This window comes from Chrysemys picta, chromosome 17, assembly GCF_011386835.1.
Source record: "Chrysemys picta bellii isolate R12L10 chromosome 17, ASM1138683v2, whole genome shotgun sequence".
In the NCBI taxonomy this organism is placed as follows: domain Eukaryota; kingdom Metazoa; phylum Chordata; order Testudines; family Emydidae; genus Chrysemys; species Chrysemys picta.
Window position 1 is genome coordinate 25,846,165 of NC_088807.1, and position 25,423 is coordinate 25,871,587.

A 25,423-nucleotide genomic window follows, 5' to 3' on the forward strand; every position below is an offset into this window, starting at 1 on the left:
TTCTCTGGCGGCTGGCGAGATCAAGCGAGCCATTTTCCCGAGGGGGAGAGTGGGAAGCCCCAAGACCTTTGGGAAAGGGAGGGGCGCATGGAGTTGCAATGGGGGAGGTGGAGGCGGGGCCCCTCAGGGACTGCAGGGAAACCGAGGCACAAGGAAAGAAGTAGTGGGCCAGCTAGAACCCAGGTGTCCGGAACCCAGTGGTGTACCCACTCTGCCATGCTGGGAGCCGGTTACTGGGGTCAGATGGAGGAAGTGGGGCTGAGTGGTGGGGGGTGAGCCCCGAGGGAGGATGTGGGCAGGGGTGTGTATGAAGATTTGATGGTCGCTGATCCCCATGCCCCGATCCCTCAGGTACCTGGAGTACAGCCCCATGCCCAACACGGACCCGGCCAAGTTCGAGTTCCAATGGGGGGTGCGGGCCACCAAGGAGACCTCCAAGATGCAGATCCTACACTTGGTTGCCAAGGTACGTGCTTGCGGGGGCTAGCCCCAGAGGGCTGAGGTTCAGGTGCTGGGGGTCACTCAGAGGGCCATGGGGCTGTGGATAGGACGACGGGGGCTAAAACCCCAGGGGGGATAGTCCCTGGGCAACCAAGGGGGCTGAGGTTTGGGGGTAGTCGACTGTGCCCCCTAAGGGCTGCTGGTGCCCACGTGGGCTCGGGGGGGGGGGAGCAGTCCCAGCCCCCGTTCCAGCCTCTGCCCGTCAGATCCAGAGCCAGGACCCCACTGCCTGGACCAGGCGGCGGCTGCAGAGGCCCTGTCCTGCAACACTAGTGCCCCTGCAGCCGCTGGTGGGGCCAGCCAGGGGGCACGCAGGAGGGGGCGCGCAGGAGGGGGCGCGCAGGAGGAAGCAGTCAGCCTCGTCCACTTCACCCATCCACCCCACAGCGCCTTGTGAACCAGCGGCCCCGGGAGCAGGGGCCTCGGCCCACGCTGAGCCCAGCGCCCAAGGATCCCCTGGGACACTGCCTTTGCCCTCCTGATTCCAGTGCCCCCTGGCACAGCCCCAGAGACCCCTCCTCGCCTTTCTGGGGCTTGTGCAAACCCCTCCCTCCCATCCTCTCCACAGAGGGGCCCAGAGGTGACCTCTGACCCTTGTAATTCACCCAACATTACTTTCACATAAAGCCCCTCCCCTGTTAGCGGTGGGGGTCAATTCTGTTACTCGGGGGGCCCCAGATCTTAGCATTGCACAGCAGAGTGGGTCGGGAACCTGCCAGCTGGGGCTGTGTCTGCCGCTGCTGCGTTCCTCCCCGTGAGAGTAATGCCCCATGGCGATCACGGAGCCTTGCTGCGTGATTAGCTCTCCCTTGCCGAGCAATTGGCTCAGGCTCTCTGCAGACTCAGGCAGCCTTGCTCGGGGCAGCACCCCCTTGCCAAGCGACTGGCTCAGGCTCGCTGTGGGCTAGAAACCAATTAAAAGCCGAGGTCATGCGGAAATCCATGTCTCCAGGAGCCGGGGCCCCAGTCTAGCTTCACCACCCTCCTGGGGAGAACAGCACCGACTACACAGCCGTGGCAAAGGAGAGAATCGGCTTTAATGGGCAGGAGCAGTTAATAGTGGGGGGGCACCGTCCCCAGTGCTTCCTCGGGCTCCCGCGTCACGTCGACATTCTGCAACGAGATCCGGGAGGCACAGGGTTACGCACGCCTTGCTGGCTGGAGCTGGGCCTGGTCCCATGGCTTTGAGAGCGTAGGGGTTTCCCCTCCCTACCCCTGATCATTTAGATTGTTCGCTGGGGCAGGGACTGTCTCATTAGGGCTGTGTGATGCCTGGAGCCCTGATCTCAGGCAGGGGTGTCTGTGATGGACCCCTGCTGTCAGGTGGGGTGTCAGGTGCACCCCCAGGATGTTAATGGGGTTAGCACAGGTTACACACGGAGTTTAGTGGCTGTGTAGTGGGATGGGGGGCAGGAAGGGGGCACAGCCTGGTTAAGGGGGGCTGAATTGACTACACCTGCACCCCAAGCTGTGAGAACTGCCAGACCAAGATCTTCCAAGCAGGGCCATTTGGTGGGCTCCAGTAGTGCTGGTAAGGGGGGGCAGGTGCTGAGATGGGGGTGGCGGGGGGGGGAGATAGAGGAAATGGTTGGGGGGCATGCAGATCTGCTTCCCCCTCCCAAGGTGGGGGAGGGCTGGAGGGGACAGCAGAAGCTGGGATCCAGGCGTGGAGGGTGTTAATTTCACATGGGCTTTTGTCAGTTTCCTGGTGTCCCTCAGTGCGATCAGGACTGGGAGAGTGCACTGGCCTAGCCCCCCAACTTGGGGGCAGGGGAGGAAGCCACTCACCTGGGGGCGCTCCCGGTGCGTGTTCACGGCCTCCACGTTGAGGAAAATGGACTCCACTTGACAACCTGCCAGCACCCCATAAAGGAGAAGGCCCCTAGATTAGAGCAGAGAGATCCATGCGCCCCCCTTTCCTCCCTGGGGCAGGGCGTATAACTGGGTCTGGTCCTCAAGGTTTTGGGGGGGGGACCTGCCAGTAGGACACGAATGGACCCAGAGGGATCTGGCACCTGTCTGAGGGCAGCGGGACCAGCCCGTGGTGGATGGAGATGCACTCACCGTATGCCACGGGGGTCAGTTTGAGCACAGTGTGAAGTGGGCATTTCAGATAGGGCAGCTCCTCTGTGGGGAGAGAAGAGGGCAGTTAGATGGAGGAGTTTTGGGGTGCACAGGATTCAGCCCATGGGACACACTGTTCCCCATATTCACCACTTTTATGTGGTGGTTATATTTTGTATAAAGCATGCCTCATGAGGTATACTTTGAAAAGTCATAATCCGCTGAACATCGTTGTCCTGTTACAATGTGTGTATCAACACTGTATAGGGCGTTATGAGATTTGGCTATATGATTGTTACTGATGTGTTATAATTCTGGGCAACACTCACAAGCCAATTTCCCAGGCACAGAGAGACACTGGCTTGCCAGCGAAGTGTTAAAGCCATGTCCTGTCTCATTGGACATTCAGCAGAAGGGGAGAAGGGCTAGACAAAGGCATGGACAGCTGATCTAAAGGACAGTTTGCAGAGTATGTCATGGAACCCATGAGCCGGCAGGGACTTTTTCAGTGAAAAGGGTCAGGATATAAGAAGAGTGGCTCCCTCTGCTCCCCCATCTCTACACACGGGATCAAAAACCCATCAGTGAACTGGGAGGAGTGGTCTGAACTGGATGGCTTTCCACTTAGCAGGGACCGCTGAAAGTTATGGGGTGAGAGACCTTTTGCTTGGTAAAGTTTACGAGTTAGCTGGTGCTTTTATCCTGGTAGCCAGTTCTGACTCTTGTGCCTGTGTGACTGGAGAGCTCTCCTGCTCTCGTTAATGCCCTTGTTTTAACGGTTTAGCTAAGCCAGCGTGGCGGGGGCGCTCTTGTGACGTTATTGACATAAACTGGGACCATATAGATCATTGTTGCAACCAAAGTCCTGTAGTGGCACCCAAATCTTGTATAAAGGGGGTCAAATGGGGTGTCTAGGACAAGGTTATGGTTTACTGGTTATGATTATGCTGTCTATATGTGTGTATCAGTTGTGTAGTCGAAGTTATGAATATTGGCTCTATACTGTCTGTATGGCAAACTTATGCTATGCTTCTGGGTGACATCCCAGACAAGCTGAGATTAGCTCTGCCTAGCCTGCTTGATGGCCCATTAAGGACCATCAACTATACAATGGACCCATTGAGAGAAGGCAGATACGCCTTGTACCTCAGCAAAGTATGCAGGGACTGGCCCATGTGACTCCAGACTCCATGTTGCTGTAATTTAAGAACAAAGAGGTGTTCTTACACCGGGAAAAGACTATATAAGGCTGATACCTGATCTCCATCTTGTCTTCAATCCTGCTTCTTACCTCTGGAGGAACTTTGCTACAAGCTGAAGCTTTGAACAAAGGACTGAGGACCCATCCCAGCGGGGGATGTATTCCAGAGACTTGATTTGAACCTGCAGTTTATTCCATCGCTGCTGCAAGCCTGAACCAAGAACTTTGCCATTACTGTATGTAATTGATTCCATTTAACCAATTCTAACTCTCATCTCTATCTTTTTCCTTTTATGAATAAACCTTTAGATTTTAGATTCTAAAGGATTGGCAACAGCGTGATTTGTGGGTAAGATCTGATTTGTATATTGACCTGGGTCTGGGGCTTGGTCCTTTGGGATCAGGAGAACCTTTTTCTTTTACTGGGGTATTGGTTTTCATAACCATTTGTCCCCATAACGAGTGGTACTGGTGGTGATACTGGGAAACTGGAGTGTCTAAGGAGATTGCTTGAGAGACTTGCAGTTAGCCAGTGGGGTGAGACTGAAGTCCTCTTAGTCTGGCTGGTTTGGTTTGCCTTAGAGGTGGAAAAAACCCCAGCCTTGGGCTGTAACTGCCCTATTTGAGCAATTTGTCCTGAGTTGGCACTCTCAGTTGGGTTCCGCCAGAACCGCATTGTCACAGTGGCGTAGTCGTGCTTGGATCCACAGAACCAGGTCAATTAAGCTTTGGGTCAGAACCCCACGCTATCCAAATTTGAATTTTGGGATTGAGAGTTTTGTTGGTTAAAGAGCTGCTGCAATGGCTGAGCAAAGAGCATATGAGGGACTTGGCAAAAAAGCCCTGGAAAATTTGTGTTCAGAAAAGAGGATATGCTTTAGAAAGAAAGCTACAAAGGAAGAACTGAGAAATCTGTTAATAGCCAGTGATCAGGGGGCAAGAGCACAGCCCTTACCTGAGGCTGCAGAAGATGCAGAAAAAATTAGGATGCAAAGGGTGACAAGTAAACTGCAATTTGAGCATGAACAGAAGCTAGCAGATCTTCGATTGCTGGAGAAGCAAAAAATAGCAGAGTTAGAAAGAGAGAGAGAGAAAGAGGCTGCTGAGAGAGAGAAAGAGGCTGCTGAGAGAGAGAAAGAAGCTGATCAAAGAAAGAAGGAGGCTGATGAGAGAGAAGAGAGAGCTCGTAAGGGACGTCTAGAGCTGCTCGTTGCTGAACAGGAGACGGCCAGACTTCAGCTCCAAGTAATGGAAGAGCGGAGAAAGTCATCCCCACCTGGTACTCCACTTCCCCCCCACCGTGAGAAAAACTGGGAAAGGATGTGTCCCATTTACAATGATACTGAGGATATAGAGGAGTTTTTGTCTACCTTTGAACGCCTCTGCAATCTGTACCAGATCCCTGAGGGTCAGCGAATGCCTGTCCTGCTGACCAGACTGACTGGAAAAGCCAGGGAGGTGTTTAATGACTTGGGGGAACAAGAAGCCTTAAATTATGAGCGGTTTAAGGATTCTGTGTTAAGGCGGTTCAAGGTTACTCCTGAATCTTACAGAGTTAAGTTTAGAGAGTTTAAAATGTCTAAGGATTGTACTTTTGTAGAATGTGCTCATAAGCTGATGGGTTTTGTTAAAAAGTGGGTTATGGGAGCCAAGGTTCATGGGAGTTTTGAAAAACTGCTGGATTTAATAAGTTTGGAACAGTTCTTAGACATTGTGCCGGACAATGTGAGAGCAGCTGTGTGTGACAGGGACCCTGAGTCAGTCCTACGGGCAGCAGAGATTGCGGATGCCCATACCCAAAACAGGGCTCGAGAAGGGTGTAAAACCCCGGGGAAAACTGATCACCATTCTCCCCAGTTCAAGAGGAGGGAAGGATTTAAAAATAAACCTGACTCTTCTAAAGGAGTTCAAGGGGGTCCAGGGGGTAGGAACTCACATCCCAGGATGGAACAGGTTACATGCTATCACTGTGGTATGCTGGGCCACATGAGACCAGACTGCCCGACACTGAAGGGCGGCCCAAAACCAGCAACCCCAAATGCCACGGCCAATGCTAACCCTGTTGTTGTAAACTCACAGGCAAGTCACACAGAGCCCAGCATTGGTGCCCTGTGTGCAAATGCTGTTTCTGTGGTCTCGGAAGAATTTGACCTTAAAACTCACATTAGAGCTAAATATGGGGGAAATAATGCAGAGTTTATTAGCAGTGCAGAAGTTAATGGAGTGAGGTGTATGGCATGGAGGGACACCGCAGCAGATATTACTCTGGTTAAAGCAAGTCTTGTCAGGAAGGAAGATTATTTGCCAGGTGAAGATGTAACTGTTGTAGCCTTATCTAAGTATTTTGTCAGGGTGCCTTTGGCTAAAATCCACCTGAAATGGAAGGGATTGGAGGGCACCATGGTTGTGGGAGTAAAAGACATAATCCCTAAGGATATTATGATTGGGAATGATATTAAAGCTATGGTCAGTCAAGTTAATACAAACCAGGCACAAGAGAGGATTGATCCTAAGGTTGTGCCTATGGAGGGTTTCTCCAAAAGTTTGTCTTTGGAAAGTAGCTGTTTGGCTGTGAATGAAGTTTCTGAATGTCTATCTAATGTCTCAGAAGTAAATCTGGAATTAGATCAAGCGAAGGGAGAGGAGAACAAGGAGATTTTGGATGAGCCTAGGCAGTCTTGTGAGCTGATGGCTTTATCTAGTCAGCAGTTTGGGAAGGCAAGGAGAGTGGAAGATGAGTGTCCCTATACCTTATCTGTTTCCTGTGCGAAGAATAGTGACAGTGAAGGAAATGTGCCTGTGTCTGTCAGGGGTATTGACTTGCCTATGGAGGAAGCTACCCCAGTCTCCAAGCAGTTGTCTGTGAACAGCCCGGTGTGCTGGGACAAGGGAAATAAAATCCCAAACAGTATGTCTAGTAAAGGAAAATGCGTCTCCAACTCTTTTTTGTCTGTGGAGCAGACAGAAGGTGCCTTTCGGCCTGTGATGGTTGAGAGTAATTTAGTTGTCTCAGAGTTGGTTCTGGATTCAACTAAAGCCCAGGAAGGGAATGGTCCTAAGTTTGCATCTGCTGGGGAGAATGGCCCCGTAACTAGGTTGCATCCAGTTAGTGGCTTAGCAAAATCCCAGAGACCAAACAATTCTGGTGCTTGTATTGGGCCTGTTGCTCATGTGTGGTTGGAGAAGGGTGTAACAACTCTGTCTGATCAGGGTGATACCCTAGCCAGGGCACAAGGAGAGCAGAAAGGTAATTTGGTTGTGTTACCTACCGACAGTTTAACAACTTGTAGCAAAAAGGAAAAAATTCCTAAGCTTGTGTGTGGCAAAGAGAAGGGAAGTATTTCTAACCTTTTATCTAGGAAGTCTATGGGTTCGCCTGAAAGGGGATTGTGTAGAGATCTGCCTGATGGGCCAGAGGTGATCCTGAATGTAGGTAAGACCCAGACAGAGTCTGTTGTTGCTCAGGAAAGTGTGCCTTTAGAGCAAGCCCTAGGTGAAGAGGGTAAGGGCAGAATTTCTGTGAGGGGTGAATTGCTGCTTAGAAAAGCTCCTGGAGAAAGGAATCCTCATGGTACTCGGTGCAAGCAGTTCCCTGCAATTGAAGGGTGTAAGAGTGATTTAATCAAGGAAGTTTCAGTTCCTAGCAGCCAAAAATTGTCTGTTGTGAAGGGATCCACTAACTTTCCTTGTAAAAGATCCAGTGTGGGTAGCTTTGAGAAGGTCTCAGAGGAAGTAAAAGTTGTTAAGGAATTGAGGCATCCCTATAACCAAGTGGCTGTGTGGGGCCAACTTGTTGGGGAGACAATGGTGTTGGAACAGGAATGTCTCCTTTCTGATTCTTTAAATGAGCAGTTTGTGCTTCAGGGTTTGAGGACAGATTTGGTTACTGATGTGTCAGAGCAGAGCAGTTTTATGGCTAAATGCTTGAGGATGCGGGGGAGAGCAAGCAAACTCTCACCCGCAGACTCTTTGGATTTGTGTGGTATCTCTTTAAGACAGAGTCCAGCCTTGGAGATGATAGCAGTTACGAATATGAAAACTGGTGGACTGGCTCTGGTCTGGGGTAGTGCAAATTACTTGCCTGGCTGGGAAAGGAAGGACTTGCTAATAGCTGTTAGCAAAGAGGGCCCACCCCATCAGCCAGTGAATTCTGTTAAGCAAGAGAAATCAGGGTTTAATCCTGCAGAACAAGGAGGAAAGAGAAAACTAAATTTTGCAAAGGGAAGCCGCAGGTTAACCCTAAAATGCCCAAACTCCAATGGTATTGAGCCAAAGGGGTGGCATGACAAACATGACTGTAGATGGACACTTGCAATGAACTTGTTGTTATTGCTAGATTTTGTAATTAATGTGTTGCTATTGCCACAAACTGTAAAAATATACAATGTGCCTAATCTTTTGGAGAATTCCTTGAACATGTTAAAAGGAATACATGAAAACACACGTTATGTTAAAAGGCCTTGTTACACTGGGGTTTCACAGGCAATGCATATAAACAATATGGGAACTTTTCACGGGGGAGAGGACATTCCAGACCTAATGTGCGGTATGAAAAGGAAGACTGAGGCACACTACCATATTGCTTTCATGGCTGAATGCCAAGATTCCTGGACTATGAAGAACATTAATATCTGCATTTATTCAATGTTAATTGGGTTCCAAACATTGGCCCGAGCTTGTATGGATAAAGTAGCAGTTTTCTTTAGCTCTTGGCAAGATCACATGGCACACACAGGAACCATGCTGCCAGAGCAGATCCAATCCACTATTGTTCTAACTAAGTGTTACCTTGAGTTTGTAAAGAGGTTCAATCATGTGGTTAAACATGATTTTGATAAACCATTTCTGTTATACACTGGTATGGCTTCTAACCCAACACTAGCTGTAGTGAGACAGAACCCAGGATGGGGAGCTCTTGGGATGCAGTCAGTGATGCTTGTGTCATCCCTTCCTGCATCAATTTTGCGTTGGGGGTGTGACGTTATTGACATAAACTGGGACCATATAGATCATTGTTGCAACCAAAGTCCTGTAGTGGCACCCAAATCTTGTATAAAGGGGGTCAAATGGGGTGTCTAGGACAAGGTTATGGTTTACTGGTTATGATTATGCTGTCTATATGTGTGTATCAGTTGTGTAGTCGAAGTTATGAATATTGGCTCTATACTGTCTGTATGGCAAACTTATGCTATGCTTCTGGGTGACATCCCAGACAAGCTGAGATTAGCTCTGCCTAGCCTGCTTGATGGCCCATTAAGGACCATCAACTATACAATGGACCCATTGAGAGAAGGCAGATACGCCTTGTACCTCAGCAAAGTATGCAGGGACTGGCCCATGTGACTCCAGACTCCATGTTGCTGTAATTTAAGAACAAAGAGGTGTTCTTACACCGGGAAAAGACTATATAAGGCTGATACCTGATCTCCATCTTGTCTTCAATCCTGCTTCTTACCTCTGGAGGAACTTTGCTACAAGCTGAAGCTTTGAACAAAGGACTGAGGACCCATCCCAGCGGGGGATGTATTCCAGAGACTTGATTTGAACCTGCAGTTTATTCCATCGCTGCTGCAAGCCTGAACCAAGAACTTTGCCATTACTGTATGTAATTGATTCCATTTAACCAATTCTAACTCTCATCTCTATCTTTTTCCTTTTATGAATAAACCTTTAGATTTTAGATTCTAAAGGATTGGCAACAGCGTGATTTGTGGGTAAGATCTGATTTGTATATTGACCTGGGTCTGGGGCTTGGTCCTTTGGGATCAGGAGAACCTTTTTCTTTTACTGGGGTATTGGTTTTCATAACCATTTGTCCCCATAACGAGTGGTACTGGTGGTGATACTGGGAAACTGGAGTGTCTAAGGAGATTGCTTGAGAGACTTGCAGTTAGCCAGTGGGGTGAGACTGAAGTCCTCTTAGTCTGGCTGGTTTGGTTTGCCTTAGAGGTGGAAAAAACCCCAGCCTTGGGCTGTAACTGCCCTATTTGAGCAATTTGTCCTGAGTTGGCACTCTCAGTTGGGTTCCGCCAGAACCGCATTGTCACAGCTCTCCTCAGGTTAACAAAGGCAGGGGCGAGTTCGTTACCCGTTGATGGAACGACTGACGTTTGCACTGTTCAGGGGGGTCCTGATCAGCGTGAGCTGCACATTTCTGGGGTGCAAGGCTGGGACTGAGGGATGCACAAGTGTCGCCCTGTATCTGTTTGTGAGCGGCTGGGAAACACCAGCCCAGACGTGTCAGAGAAGAGCAATGCCCCAGCGTGATGCCCTCTGACAGCACTGTAAATCCCTTGCTCACAGCCCCCTTGCTGATGTAGGGTCGTTGAGCGCCCGCCTGGGTGTGGGTCACCGGACAACTGGCCGTGGCCGACCCCCAGACTTACAGCATATTTCAATAAGTCTCAACCTCTTCCACGTTACCGAGGTACATATTTGGACCGAACGATGGGGTTCAGCACATCATGACCTTTCCTCGGATACCTTACACGGCCATCTATGAACGATAGATATGGGGGTTACAGCTAGAGCGGTAGGGGGCTGGGAGGAGGTAGCTGGGGGGGGGGTACCTGCGCTCTTGTCCAGGAAGTAGGCCAGCAGGCAGCGCATGACGGCCTGATGGCAGATCACCAGCACATTCTCCTGCCGCTCCAGCTCCATGATGACGGGCTCCAGCCGCTGCACCAGGTCCTCGTATGACTGGGGACAATTGTGGGGGGGGGCTGATGCCAATGAGAGAGACGCTGCCTCCCTCCTCCTCCTCTACCCCCGGCACAGGTTAACAACAATCATCACCCAAATCTGCCCATAGATTCTCCAGTGGCAGGAAGTTCCATGGGCTCATTGTGCGTGTGAAAAAACTTGCCCCCCTGCATCATGGGGCAGGGAGTTCCACAGGCTAAGTGTGTTGCCAAATTCATTCCCTTTAGGAATACCCCCCGGCAGGAGACCCATCACTAAACTCCTGGGAACACTCGCTGGCAAGGAGTTCCACAGTCTGAGTGTGCTGCTAAATTCATCCCCCTGGAAATACACAGTGGCAGTGAGTTCCAAAGGTTATTTATGTCTGTCACTATAATTTGCCTCCAAGATCATGTGGCAGGGAGTTTCCTGGGTTACTGACAAGTGAATCCCCCGCCCCCTTCATCCCGCTCCAGTCAGGGTGCAGGGCACCCCCCTTACCTCCCCTTTGGGGTATCGGTATCGGTACTTGTCTTGATCACGCAGGGCAAACTCCTCCGGGTGATGGGCCTGGATCTCCTCATAGGACATCTCCTCACAGACGCCCTGAAACACCCCACACCGTTACAGAGGTCATCCCTACCTCTGGGAGGGAAGGGGGGGATCTAGTGGGTTAGAGCAGGGATGGGGGGCCCGGACACCTGGGTTCTCACCGCGTCAATCTCGTTCAGCGCCTTCCACTGCTCGTAGGGCACATGCAGGGCCTCAGCCGTCTGGATCGTCCGCTTCATGTGGCTGGTCCACACCTTGAGCTCCCGGATGTTCTGGCTCTCGATGAAGCCGGCCAAGGCAGAGGCAAACTAGGGGGGTGGAGAGGGGGTGACCCCCGTCCCCCAGCCAGGGAGGCACTGGCTCCCCTCCCTGTGTCGCTGCTTCTGGAATGGGAGAGCCCTGATCCCCTGGCAGCAACTGCCCCATCCTAGTCCCCCAAACCTGCTTGCTATGGGCCCCCTCCTCCATACCCACTTGCTATGGGGGTACAGTTTTCCAGACCCCCTAAACGTTTGCACTCTGGGGGTGCCACTGTCATCCAATCCCCACCCCCCAAGTCTCCTCTTTGCAATGGGCGCCGGTGCCAGCCCCCGATCCCTGCCCCACCTGCTTGCCGCGGGGGGAGAGCCCCGAGGCGCCCCCAGGCCCCGCCCCCACCTGCTTGCTGTGGGGGGAGAATCATAGAATCTCAGGGTTGGAAGGGACCTCAGGAGGGATCTAGTCCAATCCCCTGCTCAAAGCAGGGCCAATCCCCAGACAGATTTTTGCCCCAGATCCCTAAATGGCCCCCTCAAGGATTGAACTCACCACCCTGGGTTTAGCAGCCAACGCTCAAACCACTGAGCTATCCCTCCGCCAAGCCCCGAGTCGCCCCCGTGCCCCGCCCCCACCTGCTTGCCGCGGGGGGAGAGCCCCGAGTCGCCCCCGTGCCCCGCCCCCACCTGCTTGCCGCGGGGGGAGAGCCCCGAGTCGCCCCCGATGCGCCCCTGCAGGTTGTGCCGGCTCTCGCCGTGCCGGGTCAGGTAGATGGCGCGCGGCGTGACGTGGATGTTCATCAGGTAGTACACGGTGCGGCTCTGCACGTGGTCCTGCACCCGGTTCACCAGGTACCGCAGCCCCACGTTGAAGATCTTGATGTAGGACAGGGCGCTGGGGGGGTTGAGCAGGGGGTCAGGACGCCTGGGTCCCAGGTCTGGGAGGGCAGTGGGGGGGGGGCTGGGAGCCAGGACGCCTGGGTTCTCTCCCCGGCTCTGGCAGGGGAGTGGGGGGGTCTGGGAGCCAGGACGCCTGGGTTCTCGCCCCGCTCGGAGCGGAAGGGGGGGTCTCACCTGTCCAGCTCGTCGTCCAGGGGCTGGTAGTGGAGCTGGTAGCACTCGATGCGCTTGAGGAAATCCTCCACCACCTCCTCCCGGTTACAGTCCTTGTAGTCCGGACTGCTCAGCTTCACTTGCTGCAGGGGGGACACCAGGGAGATGGGCCCGGAGCTGAGGGGTCCGCCCCCCCCCCACGTGTGGGGGGGGGACCCCGGCCGCCCGCCCCCCCCACGTGTGTGTGTGGGGGGGACACCCCGACCGCCCGCCGCCTCCCCCCCGGGGTGTGTGTGTGTGGGGGGACACCCCGACCGACCGCCTCCCCCCCGGGGTGTGTGTGTGTGTGGGGGGGACACCCCGACCGCCCGCCTCCCCCCCGGGGTGTGTGTGTGTGTGTGGGGGGGGACCCCGGCCGCCCGCCCCTCCCACGTGTGTGTGTGTGTGGGGGGGACACCCCAGCCGCCCGCCTCCCCCCCCGTGTGTGTGTGTGTGTGTGGGGACACCCCGACCGCCCGCCTCCCCCCCGGGGTGTGTGTGTGTGTGTGGGGGGACACCCTGGGCCGCCCGCCTCCCCCCCCCCGTGTGTGTGTGTGTGGGGGGGGGGGACACCCTGGGCCGCCCGCCTCCCCCCCCCCCGTGTGTGTGTGTGTGTGTGGGGACACCCCGACCGCCCGCCTCCCCCCCGGGGTGTGTGTGTGTGTGTGGGGGGACACCCTGGGCCGCCCGCCTCCCCCCCCCCGTGTGTGTGTGTGGGGGGGGGGGGGGACACCCCGACCGCCCGCCTCCCCCCCGGGGTGTGTGTGTGTGTGGGGGGGACACCCTGGGCCGTCCGCCTCCCCCCCGGGGTGTGTGTGTGTGTGGGGGGGACACCCTGGGCCGTCCGCCTCCCCCCCCCCGTGTGTGTGTGGGGGGGACACCCCGGGCCGCCCGCCTCCCCCCCCCCCCCGTGTGTGTGTGTGTGTGGGGGGGGGACACCCTGGGCCGCCCGCCTCCCCCCCCCCGTGTGTGTGTGTGTGTGTGGGGACACCCCGACCGCCCGCCTCCCCCCCGGGGTGTGTGTGTGTGGGGGGGGGACACCCTGGGCCGCCCGCCTCCCCCCCCCCCGTGTGTGTGTGGGGGGGACACCCCGGGCCGCCCGCCTCCCCCCCTGTGTGTGTGTGTGTGGGGGGGGGACACCCCGACCGCCCGCCTCCCCCCCGGGGTGTGTGTGTGTGTGGGGGGGACACCCTGGGCCGCCCGCTTCCCCCCCCCCGTGTGTGTGTGGGGGGGACACCCCGGGCCGCCCGCCTCCCCCCCTGTGTGTGTGTGTGTGGGGGGGGGACACCCTGGGCCGCCCGCCTCCCCTCCCGGGTGTGTGTGTTTGTGGGGGGACACCCCGGGCCGCCCACCTCCCCCCCTGGGTGCGGGGCGGGGGGGGCACTGAGACAGCCAGGTCCCCGGCGGGTGTTTCTCTCACTGTGATGTTCTCCTCGATGATATCCGGGTCGTCGCAGATGGACTCGATGAAAAACACCTGGGGGGGGGGGTGTTAAGGTGGGTCTGACAGTGACTGCAGAGCCCAGTGCTGCGCACTTCCCCCTTCAGTGCCCCCAGCACCCTCCCCAGTGCTGTGCCTTACCCCCCTGCAGTGCCCCTGCCCCTCCCAGCGCTGCACTCTTCCCCACAGCAGTCCCCCCAGCGCTGCGAGCTTCCCCCAGCCAAGGCCCCCATAGTACTGCGGACTTCCACTGCAGCAGTGCCTTGGGCCAGACCGATGCCGCCCCCCCCCCCCCCGCCCGCACCCCCTTCACCTTGTAGCCATGGTCGCCGGCGAACTGCAGGATCATGTTCCGTCGCTCCCGTGTCGTGTTGGTGGCGTCAAACACCTGAACATAGGAGCAGGCATGAGACCGGGGTAGATGGGCCCATGGGTCTGGCTGGGGGGAGGCAGGGGGAGGGGCCCTCTTACCGCGACCTGTCCCTCCTCCCGGCTCAGGTAAGTGTGGACGTCTTTCAGAGCGGCCAGAGCGCACTGCCTGGGGGCAAGGGGAGGGGAGGGGTGAGACCCTTACACATACCCCACCCCTCCCCCAGGCTGTGCTGCAAACTTCCCCCCAGCAGTGCCCCCAGGCGGAGTCACCCCCAGCGCCGTGAGCTTTCCCCCCAGCAGTGCCCCCAGGCGGAGTCACCCCCAGCGCCGTGAGCTTCCCCCCCAGCAGTGCCCCCAGGCGGAGTCACCCCCAGCGCCGTGAGCTTCCCCCCCAGCAATGCCCCCAGCCGGAGTCACCCCCAGCGCCGTGAGCTTCCCCCCAGCAGTGCCCCCAAGCGGGATCACCCCCAGCGCCGCAAGCTTCCCCCCAGCAGTGCCCCAGCTGGGGTCACCCCCTCACCTGCGAATGTGCATCGCCTCCTGGTTATCTGGCCGGAAGAACTCGTAGTTCTGGTAGGTCTGCACGGCCTCGCGCCGGTACTGCCCCACGTTGAACACTGCGGGGAGAGTGGGGGGGTGGGCTGGGGTCCCCGTGCCCCTCCCCACAGCTCCCTGGGATATCCTCCCCCAACAGACACCCACCCTGTCCCCACAATCGGAGACCTGCCCCCCCCCCCCGAGATCTCTGTCCCTGCCAGCTCCACGGACTCCAGCTGCCCTGGTCCCCCGCCCCGCCCCGCCCCTCACCTCACCCTTGGTGGGGATCCCAATCCAGTTCAGGTAGTGGGTCAGCTTCTTGGAGATATAGGTCTTCCCACGGGCCGGCAGCCCCACCAGGATCACCATCGTGGGCGAATTGGTAAACTGAGGCACGGCGGCTGTTGTGTGGGGGAGAACAGACACCGTTAGCGATAGGGGGCTAGAGGCCAGACCCCCAAACCAAGCTGCACCCTCATATCCCCCCACCCTGGGGCTAGAACCCCCTAGAGGGGACAGGCCCCATGCCCCACTCACATCCCCTGCGCTGGTGCAGCCGGTTGCTGGCATGCGGGATCCACACTTTCTGCAGCGGTGTCTGGGTGAGCTCCCCCACCTCCGACATCCTGCCCCCCTGGGAGCTCAGCAGGCCTCTCAGCCCCACAGGCTGCCCCTTGCCCTGGGACCAGCCGGTCCCACCCTCTGGGCAGCTTGCCGGGGGCGGGGGGAGAGACAGGACACCGAGATCACTGACCCCCCATGCTGTGTACACTGCAGATAACACTGATCCCCGCCCCCCCCCCGAACCAGCCAGTCCCTGCCCTGGGACCGGACGGGAGCCGGCGCCCCCTAGAGGGGACAGGCCCCAGACCCCGTTCCCCACCCCCCTGAGCCAGCCAGTCCCTGCCCTGGGGCTGATGGGAGCCGGCGCCCCCCAGAGGGGACAGGCCCCAGACCCCGTTCCCCACCCCCTGAGCCAGCCAGTCCCTGCCCTGGGACCGGACGGGAGCCGGCGCCCCCCAGAGGGGACAGGCCCCAGACCCCATTCCCCACCCCCTGAGCCAGCCAGTCCCTGCCCTGGGGCTGGTGGGAGCCGGCGCCCCCCAGAGGGGACAGGCCCCAGACCCCATTCCCTGCCCCCCTGAGCCAGCCAGTCCCTGCCCTGGGACCGGGTGGGAGCCGGCGCCCTCCAGAGGGGACAGGCCCCAGACCCCGTTCCCCGCCCCCCCATAGCTCTGACTCTGTGCCTGTCCAGACAGTGGGTCCCCTGTCCCCTGCCTCCAATCCCCCCGCCCGCTCCCCGTGCTGATCAGCCACGTGCCCTGGAGCCCTGCCAGCGCGCCAGGCGCAGGACCGAAGGCTGATGCCCCCTCACAGAGGGAGGCCGGAGATCAGGGAGGACGTTCCCCTGCCGAGCGCAGAAGGGGGGAGGGGGCGCTTTCCCCAGGCTCTCCGAATCCCCTGCCAGTCTGGGGCCCAACTCCAGACCCACCCCAAGTGTCAATCTTCCAGCACGGTCACATCAAGAGCGGAGCAGACTGGGGGAGGTCGGGGAAGGGCCGGATCCCAGCAAAGGACCCCCCGGAGGAAATTGGGGGGGGGTCCCTATCTAGGGGACAGACAAGCACCTCACACCTAAGCAGGACTAATGCCAAGGATGTGGCTGGGTACATTAAAAAGGACCAGGCTTTACTCGCTCTAACCAGCAGATCCCGCTCCCCTCCCCGAGCCAAGGAGAGAACCCAGGAGTCCTGGCCCCCAGCCCCCCGCTCTAACCACTAGCCCCCACTCCCCTCCCAGAGCGGGGAGAGAACCCAGGAGTCCTGGCGCCCATCCCCCCTGCTCTAACCACTAGACCCCACTCCCCTCCCAGAGCCGGGGAGAGAACCCAGGAGTCCTGGCTCCCAGCCCCCCTGCTCTAATCACTAGACCCCACTCCCCTCCCAGAGCCGGGGAGAGAACCCAGGAGTCCTGGCTCCCAGGCCCCCCTGCTCTAATCACTAGCCCCCACTCCCCCCAGGCTGGGAGAGAGCCCAGGAGTCCTGGCTCCCAGCCCACCCTGCTCTAACCACCAGCCCCCACTCCTCTCCCAGAGCCGGGGAGAGAACCCAGGAGTCCTGGCTCCCAGCCCCCCAACCACTAGACACGACTCAGGGCAAGGGTACTTTGTCAAGCTCTTTGCTTCCTTACCTGGTATCTTAGTTGGCTTTTGCTCCATGGCTCAGGGCTTGGGGGGTCAAGTGGGTTGGAGAAGGGGGGGCTGGGAGTCAGGCTCCTGGGGCATGGGGGGCACTGGGGAGGGTCGGTAGGAGGGCTCGCTCAGCCCCACATCGACTCAGCGGAAGCAAAACAAATCAGGGAGCTGTTCCAAAGAGACCCATGTGCCCCTCTAGAAAGGTCACAGCTAATATTACACCTGGCATGGGAGTAAGGGGGGGCTGGTGGTTAGAGCAGGGGCTGGGAACCAGGATGCCTGGGTTCTCTCCCCGGCTTGGAGCAGGGGGGGAGGGGTAGGGTGACCAGATGTCCCAATTTTATAGGGACAGTCCTGATATTTGGGGCTTTTTCTTATCTAGGCTCCTATTACCCCCCCACCCCCCTGTCCTGATTTTTCACACTTGCTGTCTGGTCACCCTGGGGGGGGGGGTATTAGGAAGGTCATAGGATTGCCTGGGTCCTGCCCCCCCCCCCGCGAGTGTATCATTCTCCCCCTGCCCCCATCAGACACAAAACCCTCCCCCTCTTCAGCCCAGGTGCCCCTGAACCCCAGCACAGGTAACTGTATTGGCTCCTCCCCTTTTCCACACCTCTCACGGGTCTGTTGTGGAGGAGAGATACGAATGACTGGGGGGGGGGGGGAGTTCCCGGCTGCTCCAGCCCCACCAGGGGCGCTTTGGGGAGGGGGGGGCAGCACAGGCATAGACTGCAGGAGACAATCCCCCTGCTCTAACCACCAGCCCCCACTCCCCTCCCAGAGCCAGGGAGAGAACCCAGGAGTCCTGGCTCCCAGCCCCCCCTGCTCTAACCACCAGCCCCCACTCCCCTCCCAGAGCTGGGGAGAGAACCCAGGAGTCCTGGCTCCCACCCCCCCCTGCTCTAACCACCAGCCCCCACTCCCCTCCCAGAGCTGGGGAGAGAACCCAGGAGTCCTGGCTCCCACCCCCCCCTGCTCTAACCACCAGCCCCCACTCCCCTCCCAGAGCCGGGGAGAGAACCCAGGAGTCCTGGCTCCCACCCCCCCTGCTCTAACCACCAGCCCCCACTCCCCTCCCAGAGCCGGGGAGAGAACCCAGGAGTCCTGGCTCCCAGGCCCCCCCTGCTCTAACCACCAGCCCCCACTCCCCTCCCAGAGCCAGGGAGAGAACCCAGGAGTCCTGGCTCCCAGCTCCCCCCCGCTCTAACCACCAGCCCCCACTCCCCTCCCAGAGCCGGGGAGAGAACCCAGGAGTCCGGGCTCCCACCCCCCCTGCTCTAACCATCAGCCCCGACTCCCCTCCCAGAGCTGGGGAGAGAACCCAGGAGTCCTGGCTCCCAGCCCCCCCTGCTCTAACCACCAGACCCCACTCCCCTCCCAGAGCCAAGAGAGAACCCAGGAGTCCTGGCTCCCAGCCCCCCTGCTCTAACCCCAGCCCCCACTCCTCTCCCAGAGCCAGGAGAGACAACCCAGGAGTCCTGGCTCCAGGTCTCCATTGAGGGGGTGGGGGGGGGTGACTATTTCCTTTGACATGCGGGGGGGGGGGGGGCTGTTTGGCTATTTGCCAGTAGCCAAGATGGGTGCCAACGGGCGTTACTAAGGGCAACGCAGCTCCGTTGCCAGCGTCGAACATGGCCGCCAAGGCTTCCCCCATCATCCAGGGCGATCACGTGACGAACTGTCAGCGTCCCTTCCCCTGTGTGACCCGGCAGAACCAGATCAGCTGGTGTTTGCCTCCCGCCCCGCTTCCTGCGGGGTAACCAGGGCCTGGGGGCGGGGGGGCGGTCTGGGATTGGGGGGCAGGGGGGGCTGGGTTCGTGGGGGCAGGTGGGGGGGTCTGGGGTTGGGGGGCAGGGGGGGGCTGGGTTCGTGGGGGCAGGTGGGGGGTCTGGGATGGGGGGCAGGTGGGGCTGGGTTCGTGGGGGCAGGTGGGGGGGTCTGGGATTGGGGGGCAGGGGCGGCTGGGTTCGTGGGGGCAGGTGGGGGGGTCTGGGATTGGGGGGCAGGGGGGGCTGGGTTCGTGGGGGGCAGGTGGGGGGGGTCTGGGGTTGGGGGGCAGGGGGGGCTGGGTTCGTGGGGGCAGGTGGGGGGTCTGGGATGGGGGGGCAGGTGGGGCTGGGTTCGTGGGGGCAGGTGGGGGGGTCTGGGATTGGGGGGCAGGGGGGGCTGGGTTCGTGGGGGCAGGTGGGGGGGTCTGGGGTTGGGGGGCAGGGGGGGCTGGGTTCGTGGGGGCAGGTGGGGGGTCTGGGGTTGGGGGCAGGGGGGGCTGGGTTCGTGGGGGCAGGTGGGCAGGAGGGGGGTCTGGGGTTGGGGGGCAGGGGGGGCTGGGTTCGTGGGGGCAGGTGGGGCAGGAGGGGGGTCTGGGATTGGGGGGCAGGGGGGGCTGGGTTCGTGGGGGCAGGTGGGGGGTCTGGGATCGGGGGGGCAGGTGGGGAGGTGGGGTGGGGGATCTGGGATTGGGGGGCAGGGGGGGCTGGGTTCGTGGGGGCATGGGGGGGCTGGGTTCGTGGGGGCAGTGGGGAGGGGGGTCTGGGATTGGGGGCAGGTGGGGCTGGGTTCGTGGGGGCAGGTGGGGCAGGAGGGAGGGTCTGGGATTGGGGGGCAGGGGGGCTGGGTTCGTGTGGGGAGGTGGGGGGATCTGGGATTGGGGGGCAAGGTGGGGCTGGGTTCGTGGGGGCAGGTGGGGCAGGAGGGGGCATCTGGGATTGGGGGGCAGGTGGGGCTGGGTTCGTGGGGGCAGTGGGGAGGTAGGGCTGGGCTGTGAGGTTGGGATTGTGGGGTCAGCGGGTTTGGGGAGATGGATTTGGGGGATGGGGGGCAAGGAGAATGCTGTGGGGCAGGGGGCACCCAGATAGAAACATAGTGGTGGGGGTGGGGGCTTGGGGAGGAGTGAGGGGACTGGGGCACAGTGGGAGGCGGGGGGATTTGGGGGGGCCGTGAGGCTGTGTATAGGGAGGACAGTGGGGGATTTTGGGGGGGCAGGGCGATCCTGGGGGGCAGTGGGGTTGAGGGAGCTGGGTGGGGGGCAGACAGCTGGGCATGGGGGGCTGGAGCATAGCCTCATGCTCCTCTCACCCCCCTGCCCCTCCCCCCACTCTTCAGCTGCCTTGCTTGCTCGGAGCCGGGAGGGGCCCCCCCAGAATCCACCGCTCCTGCAGCATGGCGCAGCAACGCGGGGTGAACAGCCTGCGCTTCAACCAGGACCAGAGTAAGCAGCACCCCCTGAACCCCACCTCTGCGCCCTGGGGGGAGAACCCAGGCGTCCGGGACCCTGCCCCCTCCCCTGCTCTAACCACCAAACCCCACTCCCCTCCCAGAGCCAGGGGGAGAACCCAGGCGTCCGGGACCCTGCCCCTTCCCCTGCTCTAACCACCAAACCCCACTCCCCTCCCAGAGCCAGGGGGAGAACCCAGGCGTCCGGGAAGCCCCCTCCCCCGCGGTGGACTGGGGTTTAATCCGCTCTCTGCCCCTCCTTCCAGGCTGTTTCTGCTGTGCGATGGAGTCCGGGTGCGAATCTACAATGTGGAGCCGCTCATGGAGAAAGGGCACCTGGGTAAGGATGTGGGGAGGGCAGGGAATGGGGGGCCTGGCTGGCTCGGGGGGGCATTGGAAATGGCATTGGACTGCACCCTGATTTTCTACCCCCCAGATCACGAGCAGGTGGGCAGCGTGGCCCTGGTTGAGATGCTGCATCGATCCAACCTCTTGGCCATTGTAGGGGGAGGAGGGAACCCCAAATTCTCAGAGATCTCAGGTATGTATCCCGGGGGGGACGGGGGACTGGAGCCAGGACTCCTGGGTTCTCTCCCCAGCTCTGGGAGGGGTGGGGGGGTTGTGGAGGTAGCATTGTCTGCTCTCACCCACGTCGCCCCCCGCAGTGCTGATTTGGGACGACGCCCGCGAGGGGAAAGGTGGCAAAGACAAGCTGGTTCTGGAATTCACCTTCACCAAACCTGCCCTGGCTGTGCGCATGAGACACGACAAGTGAGTGTGAACCCAGGTGTCCGGCCTCCCAACCCCCCCTCCCCGAATCACTAGCCCCCACTCCCCTCCCAGAGCTGGAGACAGAACCCAGGAGTCATAGAATCATAGAATCTCAGGGTTGGAAGAGCCCTCAGGAGGTATCTAGTCCCACCCCCTGCTCAAAGCAGGACCAATTCCCAACTTAATCATCCCAGCCAGGGCTTTGTCAAGCCGGGCCTTAAAAACCTCCAAGGAAGGAGACTCCACCACCTCCCTAGGGACCCATTCCAGTGCTTCACCACCCTCCTAGTGAACCCAACCTAGACCTCCCCCACTGCAACGTGAGACCATCGCTCCTTGTTCTGTCATCTGCCACCACTGAGAACAGCCGAGCTCCATCCTCTTTGGAACCCCCCTCAGGTAGTTGAAAGCAGCTATCAAATCCCCCCTCACTCTTCTCTTCTGCAGACTGAATAACCCCAGTTCCTCAGCCTCTCCTCATAAGTCATGTGCTCCAGCCCCCTTATAATTTTTGTTGCCCTCCGCTGGACTCTCTCCAATTTGTTCACATCCTTCTGTAGTGTGGGCCCAAAACTGGACACAATACTCCAGGTGTGGCCTCACCAGTGCCGAATAGAGGGGAACGATCACGTCCCTCGATCTGCTGGCAATGCCCTTACTAATGCAGCCCAATGTGCCGTTAGCCTTCTTGGCAACAAGGTCACACTGTTGACTCATATCCAGCTTCTCGTCCACTGTGACCCCCAGGTCCTTTTCTGCAGAACTGCCGCCTAGCCACTCGGTCCCCAGCCTGTAGCGGTGTGTGGGATTCTTCCATCCTAAGAGTCCTGGCTCCCAGCCCCTCCCCTCCCCAACCACCAGACCCCACTCCCCTCCCCCTCGCCAGGAGAGAACCCAGGTGTCCGGGCTCTTGTGTTTCAGGATCATCATTGTACTGAGGAACCGTATTTACGTTTATTCCTTCCCGGAGAACCCCACAAGCTCTTCGAGTTCGACACGCGGGACAACCCCAAAGGTACAGACCCCCCCAGCATGACACCCCCTCCCCGCGGCGCCCCCTGCCTAGCCTGGCAACCCCCCAGCCTCCTGCTCTCCCCCCCAGGGCTCTGCGATCTCTGTCCCAGTCTGGAGAAACAGCTGCTGGTGTTCCCTGGGCACAAGTGTGGCAGCCTGCAGCTGGTGGTGAGTGGGGGGGCCTGAGGGGGGGCGGGATCCATTTCCCTTTCCTGCAGAGGCGAGGGGCAGCATGGGGTGGCCAGGAGGGGGGTCACTGTGAGGCTGTGGGGGGCAGATGTGCGGGCAGGGCACACCAGGGCAGCCCAGTCTCAGCCCCACCCCCACCCCCCCAGGACCTGTCGAGCACCCAGCCGGGCACCTCGTCGGCACCGTTCACCATCAACGCCCACCAGGGTGAGATCGCCTGCATCTCCCTCAACCAGCCGGGCACGGTGGTGGCGTCAGCTTCCCGCCAGGGCACCCTCATCCGCCTCTTCGACACCCAGAGCAAGGAGAAGCTGGTGGAGCTGCGCCGGGGCACGGACCCCGCCACCCTGTACTGGTGAGAGCCCCGGCACTGCCCCCTCCCCCGGGCACGGACCCCCCCGGCACTGCCCCCTCCCCTGGGCACGGACCCCCCTGGGCACTGCCCCCGCCATCCTGTACTGGTGAGAGCCCCGGCATGGACCCTCCCGGGCACTGCCCCCGCCATCCTGTACTGGTGAGAGCCCCGGCGCTGCCCCCTCCCCCGGGCACGGACCCCCCTGGGCACTGCCCCCGCCATCCTGTACTGGTGAGAGCCCCGGCATGGACCCTCCCGGGCACTGCCCCCGCCATCCTGTACTGGTGAGAGCCCCGGCATGGACCCTCCCGGGCACAGACCCCTCCCCCAGGCACGGACCCCCCTGGGCACTGCCCCCTCCACCCTGTACTGGTGAGAGCCCCGGGCACTGCCCCCTGGGCATGGACCGCCCCGGCCCTGTCCCCTCTCCCGGGCACAGACCCCGCCACGGACCCCCCGCCCCGCACTGCTCCCTCCATCCTGTACTGGTGAGAGCCCCGGGCACGGACCCCCCAGCACCCCCTGGGGGGCATTGTTGGGGGGGAGCACTGCCAGGGGGAGCAAGCGGCGCTCGGTAACCCCCCCCCACCCCAATCTCCACAGCATCAACTTCAGCCACGACTCGTCGTTTCTCTGCGCGTCGAGCGACAAGGGGACGGTTCACGTCTTCGCCCTCAAGGACACGCGCCTCAACCGCCGCTCCGCGTAGGTACCCCCCTGCGACCCCCCCCACGGCCCCACTCCGCGTAGGTACCCCCCTGCGACCCCCCCCACGCGCCTCAACCGCCGCTCCGCGTAGGTACCCCCCCGCCGCCCCTCAAACCGCCGCTCCGCGTAGATATCCCCCCTCGACCCCCCCACGGCCCCGCTCCGTGTAGGTACCCTCCTGCGACCCCCCCCACGGCCCCGCTCCGTGTAGGTACCCCCCCGCCGCCCCTCAACCGCCGCTCCGCGTAGGTACCCCCCCCTCGACCCCCCCACGGCCCGCTCCGTGTAGGTACCCCCCTGCGACCCCCCCCACGGCCCCGCTCCGTGTAGGTACCCCCCCGCCGCCCTCAACCGCCGCTCCGCGTAGGTACCCCCCCTCGAACCCCCCCACGGCCCCGCTCCGTGTAGGTACCCCCCTGCGACCCCCCCCCACGGCCCCGCTCTGTGTAGGTACCCCCCCACTGCCCCTCAACCGCCGCTCCGCGTAGATACCCTCCTGCGACCCCCCCACGGCCGCGCTCCGTGTAGGTACCCCCCCCACCGCCCCTCAACCGCCGCTCCGCGTAGGTACCCCCCGCCGCCCCTCAACCGCCGCTCCGCGTAGATACCCCCCTGCGACCCTCCCCATGGCCCCGCTCCGTGTAGGTACCCCCCTGCGACCCCCCCGCCGCCCCTCAACCACCGCTCCACGTAGGTACCCCCCTGCGACCCCCCCCCCACGGCCCCGCTCCGCGTAGGTATCCCCCCCTCGAGCCCCCCCGCCGCTCCGTGTAGGTACCCCCGCCGCCCCTCAACCGCCGCTCCGCGTAGGTACCCCCTCGAGCCCCCTCCGCTGCCCCGCTCCGCGTAGGTACCCTCCCGCGACCCCCCCGCTGCACCTCACCACCGCTCCTCGTAGGTACCCCCCACAGGGCCGCCCTGCCACCCCCAACCACTGCTCTGCATAGGTACCCCCCCAGGTTCCCCTCCAACCGCTCAGATACCCCCCGCTGCTCAGGTGCCCCGCTGCCCCCTGATGTGTCTCTCCCCAGGCTGGCGCGCGTGGGCAAGGTGGGCCCGGTGATCGGCCAGTACGTGGACTCGCAGTGGAGTCTGGCCAGCTTCACGGTGCCAGCGGAGTCGGCCTGCGTCTGTGCCTTCGGCCGCAGCTCCGCCAAGACCGTCAACTCCGTCATTGGTCAGTGGGGGCAGGGTGGGGGTGGTAGGGTAGGGGTCCCCCCCCCATCTCACACCCGTGTCCGTCCCCCCCTGCAGCGATCTGTGTGGACGGCACCTTCCACAAATACGTCTTCACGCCCGACGGCAACTGCAACCGCGAGGCCTTTGATGTCTACCTGGACATCTGCGATGACGACGACTTCTGAGGCCCCTGGGGCGCCCCCCCCTCCGCCCGAGGCCAGAATTGCACGGGGGGGGGGGGGGGGGCGGGCGCTGTTCATGGACTTCTAGCTATGGGAACATTAAACTCCGGCTGTGAGATCCACCACCCCTCCCGCTCTCACCTGGCACCGAGATGCAGCCACCTCTGGGGTGGGGCAACAGCTGTACATAACGCTGCACTGGAAGGGCTCACCCAGCACGGAGCTGCAGCTCAGTTTGAAACAGCTGGGGCGAGTTGGGAATTGAATCCAGACCCCCTGCTTTCACACCCAACTGCCTGGAAGGGAAATAGCCTGGCTTTTACCCTCTACTGCTCCTCCCTTTGCCTAGTGGCACAGACTCACCCCACCCTCAGTCGCATTGTAATACGCTGTAAATTCTCGCCCCCATTCACCGCTTGTGTATGGTTATGATATTTTGTACAAAGTATGCCGTGTTTGGTATCATTTGAAAAGCCATAATTCGCTGAACATCATTGTCCTGTTACAATGTGTGTATCAGCGTCAGAGAGGGAGTTAGGAGATTTCGCTCTATGACTGTTACTGAAACATATTGTGAGTCTGAAAACCTCCGCAGACTAACCCCTTAGACATAACTACAGGACCATGAACAGAAGGCCCAGATATCAGCCCTGGAGGACTCAGAGCTGCTAAATAGCTCCTATGCCCCAGAGCCGGTGACATCACCTGCCTCGCCCCCCCTTACACAATGGAACAAGAGCATGGGGAAGACAAAGCAATCCCCCTGGAGCCTATGGGAGGGGCTGGGCCTAACGAGACAGCGTTCTCATTAGCCAGAAGTACGACGAAGGGTGGGGGTGGGAACGCGTTCGCTGGGAGAGTTACTGCCCTGGTGAAGATTAGGAACGGGCTTGTGATTTTTCCCTTTGTCACCAACGCCGAGC

The 25,423-nt window shown here is 60.1% G+C and overlaps 2 protein-coding genes across 5 annotated transcripts; one reads left to right on the plus strand and one right to left on the minus strand.

Annotated features, from left to right (window-relative positions):
* Positions 1 to 1,520: 1,520 nt before the first annotated feature.
* On the minus strand, positions 1,521 to 17,080 carry LOC101948905 (6-phosphofructo-2-kinase/fructose-2,6-bisphosphatase 1). Of its 4 annotated transcripts, none has more exons than XM_065571219.1 (14): positions 16,886 to 17,080; positions 14,971 to 15,096; positions 14,679 to 14,775; positions 14,258 to 14,324; positions 14,100 to 14,174; positions 13,766 to 13,822; positions 12,328 to 12,449; positions 11,941 to 12,148; positions 11,161 to 11,307; positions 10,949 to 11,053; positions 10,336 to 10,465; positions 2,566 to 2,628; positions 2,290 to 2,354; positions 1,521 to 1,614 (listed from the first exon to the last, which is right to left on the minus strand). In XM_065571219.1, the coding sequence occupies exons 1-14, from the start codon at positions 16,911 to 16,913 to the stop codon at positions 1,555 to 1,557; spliced, it is 1,350 nt and encodes a 449-aa protein (XP_065427291.1). In that variant the 5' UTR covers positions 16,914 to 17,080; the 3' UTR covers positions 1,521 to 1,554. The 4 variants fall into 4 exon arrangements, with proteins under 4 accessions (XP_065427291.1, XP_065427290.1, XP_065427289.1 ...); XM_065571218.1 differs by having other exon boundaries at positions 11,890 to 12,148; positions 16,886 to 17,049; XM_065571217.1 differs by lacking the exon at positions 16,886 to 17,080 and adding an exon at positions 15,233 to 15,393.
* Positions 17,081 to 19,990: 2,910 nt separating this feature from the next.
* Positions 19,991 to 24,948, plus strand: WDR45 (WD repeat domain 45). The gene is given in 12 exon segments (XM_065571148.1): positions 19,991 to 20,097; positions 20,369 to 20,395; positions 20,398 to 20,442; positions 20,539 to 20,643; positions 20,768 to 20,873; positions 21,795 to 21,847; positions 21,850 to 21,888; positions 21,976 to 22,055; positions 22,223 to 22,431; positions 23,035 to 23,136; positions 24,171 to 24,316; positions 24,394 to 24,948. Coding segments are annotated over 12 exon segments (1,071 nt in total). The 5' UTR covers positions 19,991 to 20,048; the 3' UTR covers positions 24,504 to 24,948.
* Positions 24,949 to 25,423: the final 475 nt, after the last annotated feature.

What these genes read in the sequence shown, in the direction of transcription:
- LOC101948905 (XM_065571216.1), bottom strand. Translation starts at nt 15,320, where the DNA reads ATGTCGGAGGTGGGGGAGCTCACCCAGACACCGCTGCAGAAAGTGTGG. An exon ending in GAGGCGATGCACATTCGCAG is followed by an intron (nt 14,325 to 14,678) that starts GTGAGGGGGTGA and finishes CCTTGCCCCCAG; the next exon opens with GCAGTGCGCTCTGGCCGCTC. An exon ending in CGCTGAACGAGATTGACGCG is followed by an intron (nt 11,054 to 11,160) that starts GTGAGAACCCAG and finishes GGGGTGTTTCAG; the next exon opens with GGCGTCTGTGAGGAGATGTC.